General features: G+C 34.8%; 2 protein-coding genes and 1 long non-coding RNA gene across 7 annotated transcripts in view; 1 reads left to right on the top strand and 2 right to left on the bottom strand.

Annotated features, from left to right (window-relative positions):
• The window catches only part of sbno2a (strawberry notch homolog 2a), a 32,811-nt gene extending 19,159 nt beyond the window's left edge, over window positions 1-13,652 (bottom strand). Inside the window, exons 1-8 of one of the 5 annotated variants that reach the window (XM_048164496.1) lie at window positions 13,588-13,652; window positions 12,559-12,736; window positions 10,080-10,159; window positions 8,779-8,866; window positions 2,290-2,463; window positions 1,657-1,731; window positions 1,456-1,561; window positions 31-191 (exon numbers count right to left, since the gene is read on the bottom strand). In XM_048164496.1, coding sequence (XP_048020453.1) covers window positions 31-191; window positions 1,456-1,561; window positions 1,657-1,731; window positions 2,290-2,463; window positions 8,779-8,866; window positions 10,080-10,159; window positions 12,559-12,678 — 804 coding nt within the window. In that variant the 5' untranslated portion in view covers window positions 12,679-12,736; window positions 13,588-13,652. Of the gene's footprint in view, window positions 1-30; window positions 192-1,455; window positions 1,562-1,656; window positions 1,732-2,289; window positions 2,464-8,778; window positions 8,867-10,079; window positions 10,160-10,402; window positions 10,459-12,558; window positions 12,737-13,446 lie in introns of those variants that run through there. The other 4 variants (XM_048164495.1, XM_048164493.1, XM_048164497.1 and 1 more) reach the window with 4 other exon arrangements.
• Window positions 13,653-16,137: 2,485 nt separating this feature from the next.
• Window positions 16,138-25,465, top strand: tm6sf2a (transmembrane 6 superfamily member 2a). Its single transcript, XM_048164525.1, is given in 11 exon segments — window positions 16,138-16,427; window positions 17,128-17,231; window positions 19,278-19,375; window positions 20,522-20,625; window positions 21,804-21,886; window positions 22,004-22,014; window positions 22,016-22,129; window positions 22,390-22,491; window positions 22,581-22,673; window positions 22,768-22,887; window positions 24,317-25,465. Coding segments are annotated over 11 exon segments (1,131 nt in total). The 5' UTR covers window positions 16,138-16,335; the 3' UTR covers window positions 24,527-25,465.
• LOC125251501 lies at window positions 19,000-21,939 on the bottom strand. The gene is made up of 3 exons (XR_007181016.1): window positions 21,802-21,939; window positions 20,534-20,637; window positions 19,000-19,128 (listed from the first exon to the last, which is right to left on the bottom strand). It is a non-coding gene; the product is annotated as an uncharacterized LOC125251501 (long non-coding RNA).
• Window positions 25,466-27,370: the final 1,905 nt, after the last annotated feature.

The raw sequence follows: 27,370 nt of genomic DNA, 5'->3' as shown, positions 1-27,370 counted from the left end.
AAAGTGAAGCGCGCAGACACAGAACCGTACCTGGCAGGCGTAGATGATGGCCTCCAGCTGCAGGGCGGACAGCAGGCCAGAGTTAATGGTGATGTCTGAAATGGACAGTGTGTAGGTGATGTCAGGAGGAGGAACGCTGGACAGTGTGTTGGTCTCCACTACGATGTCAGGGTGAGAGATTCCAATAGTAGCTGCACACATGTGAACAGAGCGTTTATTTGCCACCAGAGTTAAACCAGAGTTTAATTTTTTTGCTGTAGTGGGGTGGGCAGCATGATGGACTAATGAAATGTGTATAAACAAGTGTTAATTTCGTTAACAAAAACTGTTCATCGATTAAATTTTTTTCCATGACTAAGATGAAACAACACCAAGGTCATTAAACAATAACTTCGACTATAATCAACATGCATGGGTGCATGATAATCAAAAATAACTGGGTATTGACAATTTTCACGATTCGATTCGATTACTAATCATATGCTTTCGATTTGATTGGATTACGATTTCGATTCCATTCAATATCAACTATTTTGGATGCAGTATTTCAGTTTCAGTACATAGCAAATTTTCTAGAGGAAAAAAAATCTCTCAACGTATTTATATACAAACACTTAAATTACACTCAATGATGTTTTTATTATAAATAAAGTTTAGAATTACATAATCATATTTCTACTCCAATTCATTTTTTGAAATATAAACGTTTAAATCGCGGCTGTCATAACTGATTTATTCAAACATGCATTAAATATTGAAGAACATTAAAAATTATAATAAATATGTAGCGGTGCATAGCTATATTTATCAGAATATTGCTTTCTAGAGCACTTTTCCAGCTGACTAATGAGTTTATGGTCACTGAATGTGTTTTTCTGAGGTAAATGTGACGTTACGTGACATTGAAGCTGTTTTATTGACATCTTTCCGAGGTCGAAACACTGATTGAGCGATTACACGAGACATGATATATATACGAGACTGTATATTTTAACATACCTTCAGATGTTCATGCATGTTTATTTCGCGCTGTAACTGGTATTAAAGCGGAGGAGAGGATGATCACATGCTTCTCTTTAACTGAGGCGCTAAAGCGATCTGTCACGCCACATTAAACAGCGCAAAACTGTATTTATTTTTTGAATCTCATAATAAGATGGACGTCATTTAAAATCTGAGACTTTGCGTCATATCAAAAGAAACAAAGCACGAAGATTATTGCGATTTATTGGATGGGAGGTGCTACATATTCTGCTCATTCATCAACTGAAAACAGACTAGACTAATCAATTCTTGGGATTTAAGAATCGATATCGGTTCATAAAAATGAGAATCGATTAAAATCTAGAAATCGATATTTTTTACCAAGCCCTACTGTTACCATTTCCATACTCATTTTGTTCATTCTACCCACCCCTGTTCTGTAAATAGATATGATATGACATGTGAATTTACATTTGGATGGCTTGTATTCGGCGTACGTGTCCACGTGCCCCAACTCCTCCGTCTCTTCCTCGTCTGCCTCCTCCTCTTCCTCTGGTGGTGGCGGCGGAGGAACAGGCTGTAGAAATGAAGGAGGGAGGAAGAAAACACAAGATGATGAAATGCGGTGAAATAGAGAAGAGAATATTATATGAAGGCAAGAAGAGATTCTACCTTAAAACCGGCCACTGGCGCTGACAGGATCACGCTGATATCATCGAACCTAGCAGGAAACGCGCTCAGGTTCTGCTGAAAAACACAGATACAGAAGAGACGATGAACGCTCGTGTGACATAACAGAGACTTCTTGGGTCAAGACTTACTCTGATAACCATGTGCATTGTCAGCATATTAAGCAAAATTAAGATAAGAACGTGCATGTAGCCAATAGCCTCATGGCACATGGCTGCGGATCAGCTGACCCGAGTTTGAATACCGGTCCGTGGACCTTTCCCGATCCCATTTCACTTACTGTCATTTCTCAATACAACAATATCAATAAAGGCTAAATAAATCAAAAACAAAAAAAAAAAATGTGCATGTAAATGCCCTCAATGTACTACTTCTCCTCGGCTTTAATCTGATGGCACAAGTGTTTACATGCCGGTAAACTGGAGTAACGGGCAATAAGGAAACCTCAAAGGAAAATGGTGTAATGCATTTAAATGACCACACACGTTGCCGTCTTATTAAACATAATCGGTTTAAGAATGTGTTTACAAATGTGCTCATTGTTAGAGTTGTGTGGCAGGACCAGTGAAAATGTCAGACAAATGAATATCTGGGAGAAAAGCAGCGTATGAATACCTGTCTCTGACTCTGTCCAGGTATACCCCAGCACATCTGTGCCGCGGTGCCCTCAGCGGGTAACTGTGCCAGGCTATCAGTGCCAAATCCTGAAGGGTCTGGATACTCCGACAGTGATTCAGATGGTGAGGAGAACAGAGATGTGTTGGACAGCTCGTCTATGCACGACAGATCCTAAAAATAACAACCACAAAAACATGTTCAGAAGTTGACGCTTCAGTCACTAATATCATTTTACTTCTGTTATCTAATCAAAGTGTGTGTCCAAATGTGCATGACTTTCTTTCTTCAGAGGAACACAAAAGGAAACATTTTAATAATGCACTATTCAGTGTTTTCCATGCAATTACAATAAACGGACTTTAAGCACCATAAAATTAGTTCATACAACCCATATGATTTGCATGAGGACAGATTAACTCTTATTGAATTGAAAAGAGTAGCTACGATAAAGTCATACAAGTTCAACATGAGGGTGAGTAAATGACCATTTTCATTTCTGGGTTGAGTATTCCTTTAAAAGCTGCGATACTCAGAAACGGCGCTCATAAACTCATCTGATATATGATGCACGAACTGCGGTTTGTTTTTCACAGCAGCTGTGGACTCAACACATTACTTCAGACATGGCCAATGTCCAAAAACATTTGCTGTAAATCTGTCGAGAGATGCTTTTCATTCCTGGAAGCTTCAAACAGTATTCATGATCACATTCAATGTGTTATTCCTAAGAGAGATAAAATACTGAAAACTCCACATGGCTAAAGCGAAACCACACGTTCATGTTTAGGGGTTAAACATCTTAATGCAGCTTTAGAGTAGCTTGCCAGAAAAAGCCCTGTGCACATGAAATACTTGACACAATTGTATTATGAAATGTGTAAGCCTCAATTATACAGTAAACTTCAAGCTTAAAGGGGACCTATAATGCGCCTTTTCAGCAATGTAATATAAGTCTCTTGTGTCCCAAGAATGTGTCTGTGAAGTTTCAGCTCAGATCATTTATTATAGCATGTCAAATTTGCCCCTATTTGGCTGTGAGCAAAAACACACCGTTTTTGTGTGTGTCCCTTTAAAGGTGCCCTAGAATCAAAAATTCAATTTATCTTGGCATAGTTGAATAACAAGAGTTCAGTACATGGAAAAGACATACATTGAGTTTCAAACTCCATTGCTTCCTCCTTCTTATGTAAATCTCATTTGTTTAAAAGACCTCAGAAAAACAGGCGAATCTCAACTGTTACGTAACAGTCGGGATCATTAATATGTACGCCCCCAATATTTGCATATGCCAGCTCATGTTCAAGGCATTAGACAAGGGCAGCCAGTATTAACGTCTGGATCTGTGCACAGCTGAATCATCAGACTAGGTAAGCAAACAAGAACAACTGTGAAAAATGGCAGATGGAGCAATAATAACTGACATGATATCATGATATTTTTAGTGATATTTGTGAATTGTCTTTCTAAATGTTTCGTTAGCATGTTGCTAATGTACTGTTAAATGTGGTTAAAGTTACCATCGAGAGAGCCGTTGCTTTTTGCATTATTAAACACTTGCAGTCTGTATAATGCACAAACACATCTTCATTCTTTATAAATCTCTCCAACAGTGTGTAATGTTAGCTTTAGCAACGGATCACCATCAAACTCATTCAGAATCAAATGTAAACATCCAAATAAATACTATATTCACATGATCCGACGCATGCATGCAGTATGCATGACGAACATCTTGTAAAGATCCATTTGAGGGTTATATTAGCTGTGTGAACTTTGTAAATGCACTGTATTATAGTCGAGAGCTCGGGTGCAGGGAGCGAGAGATTTAAAGGGGCCGCAGCCTGAATCGGTGCATAGTTAATGATGCCCCAAAATAGGCAGTTAAAAAAATGAATAAAAACAAATCTATGGGGTATTTTGAGCTGAAACTTCACAGACACATTCAGGGAACACATTAGACTTATATTACATCTTGTAAAAACTGGTTCTAGGGCACCTTTAAATGCAAATGAGCTGCTGCTCCCACCCCCTTTCCAGAAGAGGGCGGAGCTTTAACAGCTTGCGTTTCATCGCTCAACAACAAAGCTGGAAAATCTCACGCAGCCAACATGAGGATTGTCAGTAACGGTGTTCAGCCTTACATTGTTCAAACCGGAGTCGACACTGATAGAGAGACTCAGGAAGAAGTTACAACTTTTAGAATGAAACTGGACATTTCTGTTGTCTAAAGCAGCCCAACATGGCCTCGCCTCCTTTGTAACGTGTTCTCAGGGGCGGGGTTTATGTAAATTTTAGGGTTAGTGATGTCAGAAACTCGGGAAGAAGCTTGTTGTAGTCCCTACCAGCCGTTTGTTGTAGTCCTTAAAAAGCGATTTCTGTAAAAGAAAATATCTCCCTTTGCATTGAACTTTGAGCGTCGTAACTTTGCAGATGTTGTTTATGCTCAAACAGCAACATTACACACTAACTAAAGTTAAAAAAGTGAAATCATATTCAAGGACCCCTTTAAGGTAGAATCTTACACAAACCCATAGCCCTTCAACAATCAAATGAAAGCCCATTCCAGATATTGTAACCTTCTATTCACAGATGCTACGGCCTCTTGAAAGTGCTCCACTGGATGGATCTTTCAATTTTGCACTATAAAAATGATTTCTGGCTGTCAAAAGACAATGAAATTGCCTCGTATTATTCTGGAACTACTCTTTTTCGACAGCGAGAGACATCCAGTTGTGTAATTTTTCCATTTGTGAGAGTGAAACGGGCAATTTAGCCGAGATAAAACAGGGTCAGGACTGAATGACAGGACAATAGCAGTAAATTTTGTTGGACAGGAAGGAATGAGGAGCACAGCAAGGTCAGAACATGAGATGAAATGTCTAAACACATCAAAAACTGATATCTGTAGAAGGAGATGCTGAAATAAAAGAACTAAACTCACAGCAATAGGTGGATCACTCAACTTGTTTCTACGCTGAAATCATTCAAAATCATGCCTGGAAGTGAAGCTACATGTCACTTCACAATCAGCTGTGAGCTCAGGGATCCCAAATTATTCTCAAAAGAAATAAATTTGTATACTTTGACACATTGCATGGGCTTTTTTTTTTTTAGAAAGCATTAAAACAAAGAGTTCAGATTTTTTTAAATCAGACAAACAGAAATAAAGCTGCTGAAGTAGAATTACAAATTAAGAAAATAAATAAATAAAGTGAGTCAAAGAAGAATATAAAATATTTCAGGTCACCAATCAAGAGATATCATGATCTACATTTCTAAAAATGAAGCTTTTTGAAGTAATTTCCATATTACAACCATAGAAAACAACAATACCTGAATGCATCCAGCAGCCTAACATGAAAACTTTTGTAAATAAGACATATTTAACCGAAACCGAAGCTGTACCTTTACCACAGGCCGTCCTGTCTGATCAGAGCACTGCGCTCGAAACTGCAGCATAGGCATCTGACTGAGTGCCAAGAAGACTTTCATCTGAGAAAAACATTAGCTCAAACTAATAGCAGGTACAAGTTCACTTAAACGCAAAACCTACCCATGAGGATCTGACCTGTGCGTGGTGACACACAGGTAACATTCATTCGAACTCAATCATGCGTGTGTTTGCTCTGGGGTGTGGTGGTCTTCTTTCAGGAAATGATGCTTTTGTGTCCACATTTACAGGCAGCCCAGCCTATTTTTACCGCATGTGTTTTAAGAAGAGTCGACAGCAGTGTGTGGCTCTTTGATAGTATGCTAATACAGAGCAAATAGCGAGTATGTGCCTGAAGAGCAATATATAAACTATATTTTCCTCCATATAGTATGAGTTTCCATGTGTCACAGAGTGATAGTCAGACAGAGTGTCATACTCTGAAGTACATACTGTAATCTTACTATTTTAATAAGATTGTGAAACGGTCACAGCATGCAACACTAAACATTTCAAACCAGGGTTATTATAGTATGAAGCTTGTTTCCGCCACGGAATAAAAAAATATAAGATGATTGAGACTTTATCTCATAATTGCAAGTTTACATCTTGCAATTCTGACTTTTTTTCTTGCAGTTCTGACTTTTCTCAGAATTTTAAGATATAAATTTCCAATTCTGAGGGAAAAAGAGAGTGACTTCTCAGAATTGCACATTTATATCTCGCAGTTCTGACTTTATAACTCACAATTCTGACTATATAACTACCAATTCTGACTATATAACTCACAATTCTGACTATATAACTCACAATTCTGACTATATAACTCACAATTCTGACTTTATATCTCGCAATTCTGACTATATAACTCACAATTCTGACTATATAACTCACAATTCTGACTTTATATCTCACAATTCTGACTATATAATTCACAATTCTGACTATATAACTCACAATTCTGACTTTATATCTCACAATTCTGACTATATAATTCACAATTCTGACTATATAACTCACAATTCTGACTTTATATCTCACAATTCTGACTATATAATTCACAATTCTGACTATATAACTCACAATCCTGACTAACTCACAATTCTGACTATATAACTCACAATTCTGACTATATAACTCACAATTCTGACTTTATATCTCGCAATTCTGACTATATAACTCACAATTCTGACTTTATATCTCACAATTCTGACTATATAATTCACAATTCTGACTATATAACTCACAATTCTGACTTTATATCTCGCAATTCTGACTATAGAACTCACAATTCTGACTATAGAACTCACAATTCTGACTATACATCTCGCAATTCTGACTATAGAACTCACAATTCTGACTTTATATCTTGCAATTCTGACTATAGAACTCACAATTCTGACTATAGAACTCACAATTCTGACTTTATATTTCGCAATTCTGACTTTATATCTCACAATTCTGACTATATAACTCACAATTCTGACTTTATATTTCGCAATTCTGACTTTATATCTCACAATTCTGACTATATAACTCACAATTCTGACTATAGAACTCACAATTCTGACTATAGAACTCACAATTCTGACTATAGAACTCACAATTCTGACTATAGAACTCACAATTCTGACTTTATATTTCGCAATTCTGACTTTATATCTCACAATTCTGACTATATAACTCAATTCTGACTATACATCTCACAATTCTAACTATATAACTCACAATTCTGACTATACATCTCGCAATTCTGACTATATAACTCACAATTCTGACTATATAACTCACAATTCTGACTTTATATCTCGCAATTCTGACTATATATCTCACAATTCTAACTATATAACTCACAATTCTGACTTTATATCTCGCAATTCTGACTATATAACTCACAATTCTGACTATATAACTCACAATTCTGACTTTATAACTCACAATTCTGACTTTATATCTCACAATTCTAACTATATAACTCACAATTCTGACTATACATCTCGCAATTCTGACTATATAACTCACAAATCTGACTATATAACTCACAATTCTGACTTTATATCTCGCAATTCTGACTATATAACTCACAATTCTGACTTTATATCTCGCAATTCTGACTATATAACGCACAATTACTATATAACTCACAATTCTGACTTTATATCTCGCAATTCTGACTATATAACTCACAATTCTGACTATATATCTCACAATTCTGACTATATATCTCACAATTCTGACTATATAACTCGCAATTCTGACTATATAACTCGCAATTCTGACTTTATATCTCGCAGTTGTGAGTTTATAAAGTCGGCTATAAAGTCAGAATTGCGAGGTAAAAAGTCAAGTACCTTTTTAATTTTTTATTTAGTGGCAGAAACAAGCTTCCATATTATAATTAGCTAAAACTAACCAAAAAATGTGGGGTTTTGTTTTGGTTTGGGTTTTTTTTGTTTTTTACAGATCATGACTCAAGAAAGAGATCTTGGCTCATTTCACTTTCAGTTCAGTTCATTTGTCACACAAATAGTTGTAGCTGTGCTAAATTGAATAATGTGTTTGCATTCATGTCACAGCTTCATCATGATGATTGTATGCTGCACTTTCAGCTATTCAAACCTGCGCTTTTATCCCGCATGCAAGAACTGCAGCTGCTATAATGATGGAGTAAATCTTTTTTGTTAATCACACCTTCATGTTCAACAGAACTGCTTTGTTCAGCTGTAGGTTTGAGATTAATCCATTTTCCCACAGGCAAAGCTATTCATTAAAAAAAAAAAAATAATAATGGTCAAAGCACATTAGTGATCCTGAGATGCAGGTTCAAGTCTGGCCTGCAGCGTTCTTTGCATTTCCACATTGTCCCACTTTCCTATCCTTTTACAGCCACTAAAAGTCCATAAAGTAAAATATGGACAGACAGATTTATAGATCATCATGGGTTTCAGCAGAGTTTACCAAAGCAAATTCTCAGGAATCAGAAATCATAAAAACACACTCTGTGCTTTAATTTCTCAATGGTTCTGGAAGCAAGAAAAGACGGGATCTGCTCGTACCTGGGAGAAGTCTCCGTTCCGTACGAGGTCATGAAAGTCTATATCAGACAGGTCCAGATTCACAGAGGACGGGTTCGGCTGGAGCTGCCTGATAAATCAGTGGAGAAACATCAAGAACAATCACACAGAGAGCAGAATATCTTCAAAACACTCATTTAAATACTCCTATAAATAAAGATCAATTCAGAGTGCTGATATATTTAACAGCACCACCAGGTTTGTATCTTTAAATACACACTGAATGGGTATAATCAACTAACTCACGATAAAGTACATGTTCAATACATCAGAATGCACCACAATATTATATTTGTCAGCGAGAATTAAAAAAATGTGCTGACTATTTATTATCAATATATTATTATTAATATATAATGCACAATTCATAAACTCAAAACCCCATTAAAATGAGGGGTGTTACTAATGATTATTTTGAGTAATTGGTCGATTATATTGACGATTAATCAAGATTTTTTTTGTGGTAATAAAAATAGACCTAAGTGAACAATAACCATTAAAATGACTTAAATTCATAGGTATAATTACAATAAGGCAATAATAATGGTTCAAATCAAGCTAATAATCATATGGTTTTATCAAACAACTGTTAAATACATAATGTAACATACATAATATAAACAATCAACTTATGTACGTCACATATTACAGCAAATGCCTGCAGAGGGCGCCAACGGCCTGGAGATTGTTGTTGTTACACTTTAACAGCATGATAAAATCCTTGTTTAATATTGGCCAGACAACATTTAATTTAAATGTCCACTTAATCTTTAATATCTATAAATGCTACAGCCACTGTAATTTCCTGAACAAGACATGCAAACTCAAAGCGAGGATTTAAACTTTTATTTTGAAAATGCGATGAACAACAGTTTGCATATTTAGAAACCTACTGATGTATTCTCCTGTGTTGGCGCAGGTTTATAAGTGATTTCTGTTACAAATATAGTGAAATAGCACATGTTGCGTTCACAGATGAAACTCAATTTCGCAGCATATGCAGAGATGGAGTTTGTTAACTGAACTGCTGAGACACGCTACATGCATTGAAATGATAACAGTGCAATACTTTGCATGAAACAAAGCACGTCAGACTCTAATAATGCGGTTCGTGGATTCTTGTACATTGAATGCGCCACTTCCGGTATTTTGCCAGTTAATCGACACAGGCAAATTGCAATCGAGGATTTTTTTTTTTTTTAAATCGAGTACTCGAATTTAATCAAGGAATCGTGACAGCCCTAGTTACAATGCTTTGTACGCGTACAGTGTACGTGACTCACCTCCCAGATTGCATAGGATAGTGCTGGTTGTATTGAGTTTGCTGTGAGTATGCCCATGAGTTAGACGGATACAGCTGATTCTGGGGAAACAGGAAACAAACAGCACATTTGACAGAGGAAGTGGCCTTTTGGAAACACTGTTCAGCAGAGATACTACCCATTAACCCAAATATTTACTGGCAGTGCTGATGAACTAATGACTCATCTACACATGGTGAGACCCAGCATAAACCGTGCACATACACAGTGAAAACTAACAGTTCACTAAATAAACAACCGTAAACCAGGTGATGTGAGGCAACTGTTTCTAGAAAGATGATTACCATTGGCTACCAATGCACTCCATGTCCACCCCATATTGGACAAGGTACAAGACCAACTAGAGTAATAGTTAGGAAGAAGACAGTTTAAAACTGCAGATTTTATCAGATCAAGGAAAAATGACATCAAGACTATGACATTAGAAATTGCAGCAGCAATTAGACACCTGACAGGCTTGTATATCGAGTTCAATACGCTTCCAAACCCGAGCCTGACAGGATTAGGAGAACTGTTAATGTGTAACTTTCAATTTGCACTTGGCTTAGATAATGAAATATGGGTAGTTTTCATAAACACTGGTCTTCATGACAAACTTATTCAAACATACATTTATATTTAACACTAAATAAGCTCCTCTCTGGTGTTTTTATAGCTAACTAATGTACTATGAACACTGGATTACTTTCCTGAAGGTAAATGCAACATTAAGTGACATTGTTCTCAAGCTGTTTTATTGAAGTCTTTCCACATTTGAAACACTGATTGAGCGATTGCTTATGATACATTTCGGTAAGATGTACTGTACCTTTCAACATACCTTCTGATGTTCATGCATGTTTTTTCATGCAATAACTTGTATTAAAGAGGAAGAAAAGAGGTGCTGCTATAGCAATCTGTCACATCACATTTAAGAGCGTCAAAGAGCGTATTGTTTGAATTTTGTGATAATATGGACAGAATTTAAAAGTAACAAAGCACTTTGCAATTATTGTTTCCAAGGCACGCTATAAATGTATGGTGTAGGGGAAAACCACAGACCTGGCAACCCTGGCATGAACTACAGGTGATTCATAGGGTCAAATAAAGCCTGCTTTTAACACCTCTATTTTAATGCATTATTGATGCGTTAACTCCGACAGCCTTAAAGGGTTAGTTCACCCAAAAATGAACATTTCTGTCATTAATTACTTTCCTTCATATCATCCCAAACCCTTCGGAACACAAATTAAAATATTTTTGGCGAAGTCAGAGGGTTTCTGAACCACACAGTAAGCAACATCATTGCACCTTTTGAGCTCCAGAAAGGTAGTAAAGACATCGTGAAAATAGTCCATGAGACTACAGTAATGTTACGAAGTGATGAGAACACTTTTTGTGCGCAAAAACAAAACAAAAATAACTTTATTCAACAAATTTGTCTCTCCCCTGTCATTCTCATTCGACTTATATAGTGATGGCCGATTTCAAAACACTGCTTCATGAAGCTTCGGAGCGTTATGAATCTTGTGTGTCGAATCAGTGATTGGGATCACGTGTCAAACCACCAAACTGTTGAAATCACGTGACTTTGGCGCTCCGAACCGCTGATTCATAACGCTCCGAAGCTTCCTGAAGCAGTGTTTTGAAATCGGCCATCACTATACAAGTCAATATTTTGTTTTTTTGGCGCACCAAAAATATTCTCGTCACTTTATAATATTAATATTGAACCACTGTACTCGCATGAACTGATTTAAATATGTTTTTAGTACATTAATGGATCTTGAGAGAGGAAATGTCATTGCTGGCTAGGCAGGCCTCAAGGAGCCATCAGATTTCATCAAAAATATCTTAATTTGTGTTCCGAAGATTAATGAAGGTCTTACGGGTGTCGAACGACATGAGGGTGAGTAATAAATGACATTATTTTCATTTTTGGGTGAACTAACCCTTTAAGGACAGAAATTTAATTTGTGGGTAAACTGGCCCTTTAAATTTTTGAGTTGCAGTCTGACACATTTTTCCGCCCACTTTTGATTGACAGGTTATAATCAGCCCTGATCATCGGCTATTCTTAAACAATAGGCCGATAGTGAAAATAATTGATTTTATCGGCAGATACCGATTATTGGCTGATACATCGGTGCATCCCTAATTTTATTTATATATTTATATATTTATATATATATATATATATATATATATATATATATATATATATATATATATATAGAGAGAGAGAGAGAGAGAGAGAGAGAAAGCTTTAATTTTAAGTCATTTTGTATTGAGCATTTGTGCTTGTTGGGTTTCTGATTTGGTCTTAACATTCAAGTCACAGGTTCTCAAGTTCAAACATGTGCAGACCTTTAGCCTGGGACTCTTTGTATGGGGTAACCATGACATTTACAATAAAAAGTGTAAAATTTACAATGTGAAATGTGTGTGGTGCAGTATGTACCTCCATGGAACTTGGGAGAGGAGGACTGGGAGCAATGAACTTCGGGCTCCCCAGCTGAGGGTCCTCAGGGTGCAGATAGTCCTCCGTGTCCATGACAACAGACGTGGCAAGAATGGGCATCAGGCTCCGAGCAGAAACATGGTTACGAGTCAAACCCCCTGTCGTTCTTCAGCCATCTCTGAGAGAAAGAGAGAGAGAGATCAGTCAGGGTAATAATACTGATTACCTGAACCCTCCAGATTTATTTGACCAACTACTGATTTAGCAGTGATTACTAGAAATAATAAAATTACTACATAGAAAAGGCTTCTATTTTGCATTTTTCTTATTAAATGCATGCGTTTCCATTAATAAATTATTATTATCTACTATTTTAACTGAAAAATTATACATTAACCACATTATCATCTGAGGATACAAACAGTTTATTACAGATATAAAACAACATGTAGATATATGAATAAACAGAATAAGAGACAGATATGGGTTATTATATTAAATGTGATAGAGGCCTTGCCTATGTGACAGTTTGAAGGGATTACACTGTAAGTATGTCTCAGCTTTATTCTGACCAATTTAGAACAACCTGTTAGACATCCACCCTTAATAAACAGATGATATCAAACTAAAAATATTAAAATATATATAAGATTAGCATAAAATAATCTGTCTGAGCGTCTGTCAACCTCAAAATCATCAACCAAACAGCACTAACCTATAAAGCACGTCACGTTTATATGATTCCCAGCTCATATTGATTACTGTAGATTAACTTAATTGATTTATTCACGAATTTATCAGCTGTCTGTGTGTTTTTTCTGATTGACTCAATGGAGCGCTATTGTTTGATTCGTGCTAACATGCTAACCTCAGAGAAAACTCACTCACCGCGCGTTAATTAAACCCCCCTTTCCTCGAACCCCCTCCACGAGCACTAACGACCACTCAATCTGGGTTTTTCTTGATCGGTAAGGGTGTATTGGAGGGGTTAATCCATATTTTTCTACCCCTGTACGGTTGTTTACCTACTTCCTGGTCGACGTCGCCATCTTGTTCTAAAAGAAGGAGGACTCTTCCGCTGACGTCATCGCCGGTCCAGAACGCGCGCGCGCGACAGGAACACGAATATTTAACGATTTTTGTGGATTAGAAAACTCATTTGGTATACTATTTCCATTGTTTATAAATATATATAATATGTTGATGTTTATAATATGATATGATGTTATAATATGATGATTTTAGAATCTTTAAACCCACCAATCTAATTAAAAGCTCAATTTTATTAATATTACGGGGTGAAATAATATTCAGTTATTGCAAGGTCTCTTCTGAGCCTTAAACTTTTTGCACATGCAGATATAAGTAGCACCTACTTGTGCAATGTACAGTGCACAGCATAAATGAGTGCACCCCCTCTGAACACGTACAAAAGATGTATTTTCTTTATAATCACTAATACAATTCATGGAAAGATGGCAAAACTAAAATGCATTAAACATATACATAATCAAATCTTAGAAATATATGTCATTAATAGCCATAAAATAAGTAAATTTACCAGTTTTGTTTAAATTAAGCATTGCAGAAATGAGTACACCCTAGATTTAATTCAACAAATGTATAATATTCTAGCACTTAGTATGCCCTCCATCATTTTGAATATACTGCTCTGACCCTTCTTGGCAAGTTCTAGAGTATTGATTCCCAGAATCTATATTTTGTAAATATGGGCTTTGGAAATGGCTGACTTTATTGTGCTTTGGCTACAGTAGGTAGTTCCAGTGAGAACAACAACCATGCATGTCATTTCTGCACTCTGTGAGATAAACAGTCACTCTTTTCATAGCTTTTGCTGGCTCTGAGACACTTGGTGATTCTCCTGCTCTTTGTCTAGCAAAAAAAATCCCTCATCACTAAACGAAAGCGTAAAAATGAAGGCCTGATTATTGTCACAAGTCCATAGTTTTTGAATTCCTGTGTTACTTTTGCTATATTTTCACACTTAAAACAATGATTTGGTAATTCTCTTGTACCGCTGTCTTCTTTTGTGCTAAGAAATAAGTTTCCTGATGATTCTCTCCCAAGTGCTTCCATTGTTGTCATTAAGGCTGAGAATGATTCAGTGGGCTATATAACACTTTTAATTGTCAAGAAATTACTTCTCTTTAAATGTTTTGGTTCAACATACTTACCTGTTGATCAAACATTGCCTTAAACTGAATCTAACTTTGGGCAAACCAATCAGAAGTTATAAACAAAAATAGACAATTTTTTGCATATCTCCGGACCAGTAGGTGGCGCTGCACCGAAATGCAGCATGTAACCTCAGGTCATGCTTATGATGATATGGACCAAGTTTGGTCTGAAAACGATAACGCGTTGAGGAGATACAGCCTTACGCCTATATTTATGCGAGTGCTATGTAAAATTTGTTTGCATGTTATTTGAGAATGGTTTAACAAATTGACTTGAATTCCATAACTTTTTGTCAGCATGGTCTGAAGATGATCTGGTTCAATTTTTTGAAAATAGGAGCAACGGCCTAGGTGGAGTTAAAAAAAGTATGTTTTTCCTAAAATTAAAAATGGTGGAAAAAATTTTCATGATGGAAAATGTCATAGGATGGTGGCGCTAGAGGGATTGAGTTAGAGATTCCAAAATCGGTGTGGTTAATGTTGGGTCTGACCTCTATCTGTGTGCCAAATTTCACAACTTTTTACCATACGGTTCTATGGGCTGCCATAGACTCAAGAGCGGAGGAAGAAGAAATGGACAAAGAATAATAATAAGAATGCCAACGGATAGGATAGGTGTAGAAAATGGTGTAGAAACAGTTTTCACTGGACATTACTAGTAAATTTCACAAATAATTACAAAGAAATGGCAAGTAACAAGGTTCAATGTTGTTTTATATTCAGAACTCGATGGTTTTAAACTCAATTTTAAAGAACTTTATGACAAAAAAGGTTCAGTTTAAAGATATACTATGTAACTTTTGGCACTCTAGTGGTAAAAAAACAAAACTGCATGCATTTTGCAGAAGAACATTGTTTACACCACAAAATTTTTATTTCGTTTTATTTAGTAACTTTTAGGAGGGTGTACTCATTTTTGCTACACAACATTTTATCACCTTGATAAGAAAATCTTATTTTCCTGAATAATTTTGACATGCTTTTTTGGTAATTGATTAAGCAGACTTACTGGAACATTATATCTCTAAAGAACCCTAACATGTCTTCTAGTAATTGCTGACTTTCAGAAGTTTCAGATGGGGTGTACTCATTTATGCTGTGCACTGTGACTGTATGCGCCAATTTTTAGAATGTTACTACTCGTTTCAGAATGTTCAGAGAACATTCAAAAGTAATATTCCAAAATGCAAAATGGTCAAATGGAATGTTTGTAACTTAATTGGAACGCTAGGAAAACGTTCTTAGAACACATTTGTCTCAGCTGAATGGTTGCGCCTCCACACGGAGGTTTATTGATGGGACTTTTTCTTTCAACTTTGGGTGGTAATAGTTCATAGTCCGTGGACTTTGGAGGGTTTGAACTGATTTCATGTTGATTCCATCATCATCAGTGCTGAGTAAACTACAGGACACACACAGACAGAGCCGCCTTTACACTGGAAACCTCAGGGAAATCAAGACATGATGTGTTATTTCAGTTTCTAGATATTTATTTCAATAGCTATTTATATGCCTGTATATTTTTGCTAGACAGAGCTGAAGGATATTATTATATTTGTGTGGATTCCTGATTTCTCAAATGGATTTTTCTCCAGAGATCAGTGTTTTTCTTCTGTCTCTGACAGCACCTTTTATTCTCTACACAATCAATCATGTGTCCATCTTACAAGAGTAAGTTTGCATCTTATGTCATTATTTTACAACAGTGCATGTTAAGGAAGTTTGCATTCAGATTAAGCAATGTAAACTCGTTTTTGTTTTACAAGATCAAGTGTAACTTTTAAAACGTTTTATGAGGTTTTAACTGCCTCGTTTTGCCAAAAGAGGGCAACCAACTTCTATTTCATACTTCATTCTGAGGTGATCTGATCAGTGAGCTGACATTGTTTAATGCATTTCATTGGTGAATCTCATGAAAGCTTTCGAGAACATTTTGCCAGTCAGATCTTTTTTGATATTTTGATATAATTTCATGAAAATTAATCAAGTTTCACCCTCAAGATTCTCATATATATTGCAGAAAAGATATATTAAATTGTAGATTATTTATACATCACTCCAATATTTTAAATATTATATATTTTATATTCATTAACTATATCGATATTTATTACATTACATATTTTGTACTATTTTAAATTATGCATTTATTGCAGCATTTAATGTGTAATATACAGTCATAAGAATTTAATAGAAATCAGCTTTGACACTAATGCGAATTACACGTGGTCCTAAAATATGCTTCATTTTCTTTATGCAAATGATAACTTGTTTTGTTGGGGGGTGAAATATGACCTCATTGATCATGCAAGATAAAAACAAGCCTCTGATAATCATTTATGATGTTTCAACGACATGTTTTCTCATTCAGTCCACAGGTTATATTGGCCATAGGCATCACAGTTCTTACAACACTATTCCTCCTGGCAAACCTCAGCGTCAAGAGTAGAAAATCTACTGACCCTCTCTTCTATGGTAAGTCCAATACTGACAGATGAAGATGATGAGCAAAAATTCCCCTAATTGAAAGAAAACAAATGGGATCTCATTAATATCTCAGTTATGTTCTCCAAACACACTGAAAATTATAGCTGCAAGCAGCAATTATCGGGGCCGAGCACAAAGAGCATGATAAACCATGCACCATTTTTTTTAATGTGTCCTCAGAGTGAGGCCATACCATCAAATTTGGTGAAAATATCTAATATTGTTTTGGAGTTATAGACATATATATCTATGAGAACAGAAAAAAATGACCCAAGGACAACTTTGTTTGCCTTTTTTTGCCACCTTCTATGAATATTTTGATATTTGGCCATTAGCGTATAACCAACGATCTATGTTTTCGAATTTCCTACGCTGGTTTTGTCTTGATCGGACTAACGGGTTCATAGATATTGGCGAAAGTTGTTTTAACACTAAATCACCATGTTACGCAAACCATGTTGTTTGGAGTGTCTAAGGAGATGACTTGTGAAACTAAGTTGACCACACCCAAAGTTATAAGCATTTGAATATTTGATTTTTAACACTAGGTGGCGCTGGCTTGAAACTTCTCAGGCTCCTTCAGGGCATAGTGCTGATGACCCATACCTAGTTTAATAACGATGCGCTAAATGGCCGATATGGGAAAATTAGATATCATTCGACTTGGCGAGTCACCTTGAATCTAACTTTGGGCAAACCAATCAGGAGTTATAAGCCAAAATAGAATTTTTTTTGGTTATCTCCGGACCAGTAGGTGGCGCTGCGCCCAAATGCAGCATGTAACCTCAGGTCATGCTTATGATGATATGGACCAAGTTTGGTCTGAATATGATAAAGCATTGAAGAGATACAGCCTTATGCCTATTTATGCAAGTGCTACGTAAAATTCGTTTGCATGTTATTTGAAAATGGTTTAACGAATTGACTTGAATTCCATAACTTTTTGTCGGCATGTTCTGAAGATGATCTGGTTCAATTTTTGTGAAAATTGGAGCAACGGCCTAGGTAGAGTTAAAAAAAAGTATGTTTTCGGGAAAATTAAAAATGGTGGAAAAATGTCCATGATGGAAAATGTCATAGGATGGTGGCGCTAGAGGGATTGAGTTAGAGATACCAAAATTGGTGTGGTTAATGTTGGGTCTGACATCTATCCATGTGCCAAATTTCACAACTTTTTACCATACGGTTCTATGGGCTGCCATAGACTCAAGAACGGAGGAAGAAGAAAAAGAAGAAATGGACAAAGAATAATAATAAGAACGCCAACAGATATGATAGGTGTAGAAAATGGTGTAGAAACAGTTTTCACTGAACATTACTAGTAAATTTCACAAATAATTACAAAGAAATGGCAAGTAACAAGGTTCAATGGTGTTTTATATACAGAACTCGATGGTTCTAAACTCAATTTTAAAGAACTTTATGACAAAAAATAACTTTTTATGTAACTTTTGGCACTCTAGTGGTAAAAAAACAAAACTGCATGCATTTTTTGGAAGAACATTGTTTTGGCTCTGCTACAACCAGTTTAGAAGGAAAGGATCTTTCACTAATTTTCAGATTTGCAGACAAAGTTGACCTTATGTTTATTGAGTTCTCGATATGTTTCTGTCTCTGAAGAGCGTTCCCAGAGCAAAACATTTTCATGTGGGCCGTGTCGCTGTCAGTGAGTTGGTGGACAGCCACTAAATCAGCCCGCTGTGATCAATCCTTGAGTGATCTCAGCTTCTCTAAAGTTTCTCCAGCCTTTATTTGTCCGGCTGCCAGCGCCTTGAATCCAAAAGCGAGTCGACTTGACCACTTGGGAATGAGGAAACTCTAGTCTGAGGGCCGCATGATCGAAATCCTCCTTCACCTGGACAACCGTGAGCCATCATTAGCTCTGCTGTTTGGGAGAGAAATCAATAGTTGGCGAGGAAAAGAAAGTGAAAGCCAGACAGAGGCTAAAGGATGGAGAGGGGGAGAGATAAACGAGATCAGAGTGAGAGATGTAGAGCCGAACGTGCTGATGTTTCCAATCTGTGTGTGTTTCAGTGTTCGCAGTGTTTTCCTTCACTTCTGTTGTCGGCATCACCAATGCTCTGCAGCAGGATGGATTCATCAGAGGCTTTATGGACTTTTATATAAGCAAGGTCAGAAACACACACACACACATCGAAGTGAACTTGAATTCAGCAACATAATGCGATATCAGATCATGGAAATAATCAATGTAGTTTTTAGCCTGTTAACTGTCAGCGAACTGGTAACACTATTGCCTTTTTCCCCTATCACATATTTTAGTAATCATCATAAATTAGGAATCATTCGAAAGCTTAAAATATTAGTTCACTTCAGAATTCAAATTTCCTGATAATTTCCTCACCCTCATGTCATCCAAGATGTTCATGTCTTTCTTTCTTCAGTCGAAAAAAACATTCCAGGATTTTTCTCCATATAGTGGACTTCACTGGGGTTCAACGGGTTGAAGGTCCAAATGTCAGTTTCAGTGCAGCTTCAAAGAGCTCTACATGATCCCAGACGAGGAATAAGAGTCTTATCTAGAGAAACTATTGGTTATTTTCTAAAAAAAATAAAAATTATATACTTTTTAACCACAAATGCTCGCCTTGCACTGCTCTTAGATGTGCCACGCATTACATAATCATGTTGGAAAGGTCACACGTGACGTGTTTACAAAGCGAACATGCAAAGACTAAGTCAAACGGCCTTTACAAAAAAAGGTAAAACAACGATGTCAGACGCCCTACTGTAGTACTTCCGCCACATCATGCAGTACAGTAGATTTGCTTTACAGTAAATTTAAACTTTTTTACACTTTAATTGTTTGGAATAATCTGCTGAGTGCCTTCTTTAAAAAGAGACCAGCCTTATTCTGTGTTTCAAAGCATTCATGAATTACAAAGTTCAGATCTTATCTCAAAAAGGAGGGTGACAGTTAACAGGTTAATAATGCACTTGATTTTCTAATATGAATTACATATAAACATGTAAATACGTCATATTAGCAAAAATTGTCGCCAAATATTTCACAAAATGCTCTATTTTTACCTCAGATTCTTAAAAATGGAGCTAAATGAAGTGAAACAGACTATTATTAATAATAATGATGATGATTAATCATGTTTTGTCGGATTAATGAAGCTCCTCTGTTGTGCAACTGAAAGAGGGATCACTCTTAGATTGAAAAAGCAAACGCTCTCGGTTCTTATGAAGCACACACACACACACACACACACACACACACTGAATCCCTCCTCTCACATCATGTGTTGAAGGTGGAGCCGTACCTGAGCACAGCCCACTGCATCATGATGAGCTACTGGGACGGAGTGGTTCACTACGGTCTGCTCCTCATCATGATCCACCGTCTGACCGCAGGGTAAGAGTGATCCTAAGATAAACACACAGCAGAATATCAATAATTGTGGCTGATGCTGATGTGGACAGTTGATATGAAATACTTTTGGGATGTTTTCCTGCACAGTGACACGCCATTTCCAGTTTTAATGGATTTTGTTAATTCTTCTATAAATATTATGCATGCAGCTTGCACTATATTAAGTAATATTAATAATATAAATGTGTTTTTATTATATATAAATGCATATTAAAAATTGTGTGTGTGTGTGTGTGTGTGTGTGTGTGTGTGTGTGTGTGTGTGTGTGTGTGTGTGTGTGTATAGTGAGACGGGCCACATGAAAATGTACACACACACATACTACTGTATGTTTGAAATTATATTAATACATTATAATTATTATATTATTTATAACAATATTAAAATATTATATATATATATATATATATATATATATATATATATATAAGTAATATTAGTATTGTATATCAATCATATGATAAATATTTTACACTTATTTTATGTAATATTTATATAATAATTTATAAAGCAATATTTCAGATGATTGACTCAGATTTTAAAATATTAATATATATGAATATTAATTATTATAATCATTAATTAATATTCATAAAATTACTATTAATTTTATAATAATATAATATTAGAATATAATATTTCTATAATACTATATAAAATATATTGTTATTTATTTAAAGAAATAATATATATACTGTATACCGTATATACTATTGTACAACTATTAATAATTAATTAAATAATTTATATTTTATATATATATATATATATATATACACATATACATAGTGCTGTCAGTCGATTAAAAATAACTTAATTGCAAATTTTTCTGTAATTAATTGCGATTAATCGCACCTAACATTAACATATTTTTATATATGCATATTAATTATAATAATTAATGAAACAATTATATTTATGAAATTGTTCATATTAAAATGTTATGTATTAATATATATTTATTAATATTTATTATATCTGTATATATATATATATATATATATATAAGTATGGGTTGATTATTTAGCATGGTCAATATATTGGTCTGTAACTTTTTAGAGACGGTGTGTCACTCAATAATGCAACAACAACCAGATACACATTTATATCAAAATCAGTGGTGTTTGAGATGGTGGTTGTGTTGGTCTCTCTTCATACAGGAAGTCGTTTCGCGGTATGGCTCTCGTATGGGCCGGATCGATGATCGCCAGTCAGATCGTCTTCATCCCAGGCATTGTAGTTGGTGAGACGCTTCTTTACTCTGAATTTGAACACAAAGTTTGTGTTTATTGTTAAAACCTTCTGTAATCTATTGGGTCAAACTCAGCTGCATATTGATATCTTTGTTTTTGTGTGTTAGGTAAATATGGAAAAAAACATCCTCCCTGCTTTCTGGAGAAACGCCGCTTTTTTGGTTTTACCCATATGGGCGGCGGCGAAGCTTTTCAACAGGCCGAGAGAGCTGCCAATCATTCCTGCTGACAAGGTGAAGTTCTAGATGATGATGTCAGCCACATTAATATTCTCATCACATCAGCTGGACTCTAAGATTGATTTAATCATCTAAGATCAAACCGAGGATAAAAGGTCAAATGGACTTTTATCTTGAATCAAATGTTTTGGCTTGTAAATATTCATTTACAAATCCAGCAGTGCAGCACAAATTTAACCCGTCTATGTGCCTTGAGGCAAACACACTGTCTCTACTGAAGTAGAAGCACTACATGAGTTTCTTCTTGTCTGTAGGTGGAGGTCGAGCAGAAGAAAGCGCTGTTTTCTCGTCCCGCGGACCTGCTGCTCACACTCGGCCTCTTAGGGACCATCATCTTCACTGCGTTCAGAGGGTTTGTGAGTATCTGCACATGCATCCGTGTGTCTGTTTATCCATCCAGCTCTTCCGTTACTCATTCTGTTCCTTTCTTTTTTATCTTCAACAGGTTATTCTTGAATGCTCTCTGGATTCTTGTTTTTCCTACATCTACCAGTATGAGCCGTACATGAAAGACAGCGTGGGCTTTCCAAAAGTCATGGTGAGTTCAGCGGCTTTAGGACTTTTGCATGATTTGAGATGCACTAATACTATATGGTACAGATAGAATCAGCACATTTTCTGTGTCCTCGTAGATGCTGGTGTCAATGTTCTATGTTTTACCGCTCTTGACCGCGTGTGTTTATGGGCTTTACACTCCTGGATGCACGTGGATGTTGGACTGGACGCTGTTCCTCGCAGGAGCTGTCGCTCAGGTAAATATACAGGAACCAGTGCTGGTACAACTAAAACTACAACTAAAATTGAAATAAAGCTGAAATTAAATCAAATATAAATATTAGATGAAAAACTTAAACTTAAAAAATACAAATGTTGCCTTGCCATCTGACTGAAATCAAAGAAGTTTGTGTTAAAATTACTAAAACTTAGGTAAACTAAATAGAAATATAAAAAACAAATCTCTAAAACTAATAAAAATGACAAAAGCACATACAAAATTACTAAAAATTAAACTCAAATTAAAATGAAAACTGAAAATATAAGAATAAAAGTGAATTAATAAATACTAATGGTATATAAATAATACTAAAATAAGACTGCAATGAACTTTAATTTTAATAATAATAATAAAAATAATAATAATTATTATTATTAAAATAATACTAAATAACACTGAGATGAACTTTAATATTATAATTAATATAATAAAATCAGATTATTAATAATTATATAAATAATAATCTGAGATGATTATTAATAATTATATAAATAACTAAATCTGAGATGAACTTTAATAATAATAATAATAAAAATAATAATAATTATTATTATTAAAATAATTCTAAATAACACTGAGATGAACTTTAATATTATAATTAATATAATAAAATCAATAATAATTATTGTTATTAATAATTATATAAATATTACTAAAATAACACTGAGATGAAGTTTAATTTTAATAATAATAATAATTATTATTATTATTATTATTATTAAAATAGTACTAAATAACATTGAGATGAACTTTAATATTATAATTATATTTATATATTATATATATTATATTATATTATATTATATAATTATATATTTATTTATTTATTTATATATAATTATATTAATATAATAAAACTATAATAATAATAATTATTAATAATTATATAAATAATACTAAAATAACTGTGAGATTCACTTTAATATTAATAATAATAAAAATAATATTAATAATTATTATTATTAAAATAATTCTAAATAACACTGAGATGAACTTTAATATTATAATTAATATAATAAAATCATAATAATTATTATCATTATTAATAATTATATAAATAATATTAAAATAAAACTGAGATGAACTTTATGTGAGAATTTAGTTTTAGTTTTATTAACTGAATAGTTTTAATAGACAAATTATCATTGTAGTTTTTTTTTTTTTTAATTTAGTTTGAAAAATATCCTTATGCATCAGAGAAAAATGTGTTGAATAAATGAATTAAGATGAATGATTTTGCAGATACAACCAATAATTCTTTTTGTTATGGCTGATAACTGATATGACGGCCCATTATAAATCTAAACTGTCTGAATAAAACTTTTCACAATGAAACTGCAATGTAATATTAGCTAATGTCGATATTCTCACTGTATAAAAGCACATGTTCTTGCATCTCTCCACAGACTCAGTGGACTCACCTCGGAGCGTCCGTTCACTCTCGCACATCTTTCACCTACCGGATCCCCAGAGACGAGTGGCGGCTGGTCGTCACGCTGAACCTGCTGTACGCGGCCGTGCCCGTCCTGCTCGCCGTCCGCTGCTACCTGGATCAGGCCTTCTTCATGAAGAACGTTCCTCAGGAACAAGCCAGCAACGGCAAGAAGAAGAGTTAGAAACATGAACAATTCACACGCAAGAACATGTGTCCTCCTTGCAGGATAGTGAAGCTTGAATTGGGCGAGTTTCAGAAGAGAGACCAGCTGAAACCTCCCTGAATTATCTGTAAAAGTATCAGTATATCAGTGACTACATCTGTGTCTTTTTAAAGCCTATCAGTCTGATTCCAGCCAACAAAAATAACGTTATTCAGAATGTTCTCTGAACGTTCAAAACGTCCAGTTTTTAAATGTTTTAAAAATGTTTTATACGAACATTCCATTTGATCATTCTTCAAACATTCTGGAAATGTTACTTTTGAATGTTCTCGGAACATTCCGAAACAAGTAGTAACAATTAAAAAAAACTAAAATGTTTCAGATAAAGTTCCATAAACAATGTATAAGTAATGTTTCTGTTTTTAGAACACTGTTAAAGACCAGATAACTCTGAACATTCTATTAATGTTACTGTAAGAACGTTTGTTCATTACTTTGATCAGAACGTCAGACAAAGTTCTGTTAAAGCAGATACAAGTATTGGGCCTATTTTTTCCAATTCAGGCATTATATTTTTTTTTCTTTGCTAGGTTATAAAAAGTTGTCAGTCATAACATGAAAATAATCACAGCTGTGTCTTTATTGTCAGTATCAGCATGATTAGAATGATATTAGACAGATGCATGATTTTATTTATTTTATTATAAGCACGGCACTGTACGTGAACAAACGGTATGGATTTAAATGATTATTTCTGGCCATGACAAAATAATTGACCAAAACGTTGATATGCATCCCTAGAAAGAATGTAAAGTCATCTGTTGTTCTTTTTTACATGGTGTTTTGCAGCTTCTTAATGCCTCATTTGTGTGAAACAGTTCAAACTACTGATCTCTGCCAGGTTTATCTCGGGTCAGTTTGTGAAATCTCAATAAATCTGGACTCTGGACTGCTTTACTTCATTCTCAGAGACGTTTGATGGGTGTGTCCTGATCATGTCTGTGTGTGTGTTTAGCAGTACTTTCTTGCTGTAAATAATTTTTTTAATGATTTAAAACAGATCCTGATCTCACAAAAGCTCATCCAGGGCACATTTGACTGATTTAAGTGTGAGATGAGGGGATAAAATGGTCAATAAAATTGCCTTTAATAAATCATAAAAAATTAAGTTCTTTTATCAAATGTCAAAATATGACCCACAGATTCACCCAAATGTTTTATTTGATATCTGTTTTAATATCATATAGTGTTTTCCCAACTTTTCTGCGGTGCGATGATTTGTCAGTGGTGTCATGAACCCTCATATCTCTCGTCTTGTGAAATTCGCTGTTTATTATTCTTTGCGTTAGGCTCCAAAGGGGACGCCGGGGCACGGGTTCAGCGGGGAGAGATATTTATAAGTGTTGCAACACAGTCAAACTAGAAGTCGAATGATTAATTTAAAGATATCATGAACACATTTCTTTGCCTCGTCCTATCAAATCTCTGACCTTTGCTCTGCAGCGCTGATGACATCATCGGTACCAGTGCAGCATCGCTGGCCCAGTGACCTCCTACCCGCTTACCATCAGGTGAATGAAGCGTGTGAGAGTGTAGAATGAACTGATTACATCACCGTATCTACAATGTTCCTGCATGAAGAGAAATTGAATAAAAGTCGCCTTGAAATCAAACTTTTTATGGAATATTGCAGTACTTGTTATAAATATCAATGCACATCATCATTATTATTATTATTTAATTCATTGTAATCCTTAATTAAGATAACTTCCCCTCCCTCCTCTGATGATGAGGGCGGGGCAACCTGTCACTCACATGAGATCCACCAATAGCAAACCACAACCATCCAATCAAAATCAAGCCCTGCCCTACATTTGTTCTTGTTTGCAAAGCCGTTTCACTCGGATATACGTCACAATAGGGAACAAAAGACGAGTGCAACTTCTGTTTCAAAATTACGGAAGAGGATTAGGGCCAAGCAATAATAAAAAAATAAAACCATCGCGAGATTAAAGTTGTTAAATTTTGAGAAAAACTCGTTAAATTTCGAGAAAAAAAGTCGAAATAAAATGTTGAGAATAAACTCGTTAAATTACGAGAAAAAACTCGTTAAATTTCAAGAAAAAAGTCGAGATAAAATGTTGAGAATAAACTTGTTAAATTACGAGAACAAACTCGTTAAATTTCGAGAAAAAAGTCGAGATAAAACGTTGAGAATAAAGTCATTAAATTACGAGAAAAAAGTCGTTAAATTACGAGAACAAAGTCAAGATAAAATGTTGAGAATAAAGTTATTAAATTATGAGAAAAAAGTAGTTAAATTATGAGAACAAATTTGTTAAATTATGAGAAAAATGTTGTTAAATTTTGAGAAAAAAGTCGAGATAAAATGTTGAGAATAAACTCATTAAATTATGAGAATAAAGTCATTAAATTACGAGAAAAAAGTCGTTTAATTACGAGAACAAATTCGTTAAATTATGAGAAAAATGTCGTTAAATTTTGAGAAAAAAGTCGAGATAAAATGTTGAGAATAAAGTCATTAAATTGCAAGAAAAAAGTCGTTAAATTACGAGAACAAATTCGTTAAATTTGAGAAAAATGTCGTTAAATTTTGAGAAAAAAGTCGAGATAAAATGTTGAGAATAAAGTCATTAAATTGCAAGAAAAAAGTCGTTAAATTACGTGAACAAATTCGTTAAATTATGAGAAAAATGTCGTTAAATTTTGAGAAAAAAGTCGAGATAAAATGTTGAGAATAAAGTCATTAAATTGCAAGAAAAAAGTCGTTAAATTACGAGAACAAAGTCAAGATAAAATGTTGAGAATAAAGTTATTAAATTATGAGAAAAAAGTAGTTAA

The sequence above is a fragment of the Megalobrama amblycephala genome, linkage group LG17 (assembly GCF_018812025.1).
Source record: "Megalobrama amblycephala isolate DHTTF-2021 linkage group LG17, ASM1881202v1, whole genome shotgun sequence".
Taxonomy (NCBI): Eukaryota; Metazoa; Chordata; class Actinopteri; order Cypriniformes; family Xenocyprididae; genus Megalobrama; species Megalobrama amblycephala.
This window is presented reverse-complemented; position numbering and strand designations above follow the sequence as displayed.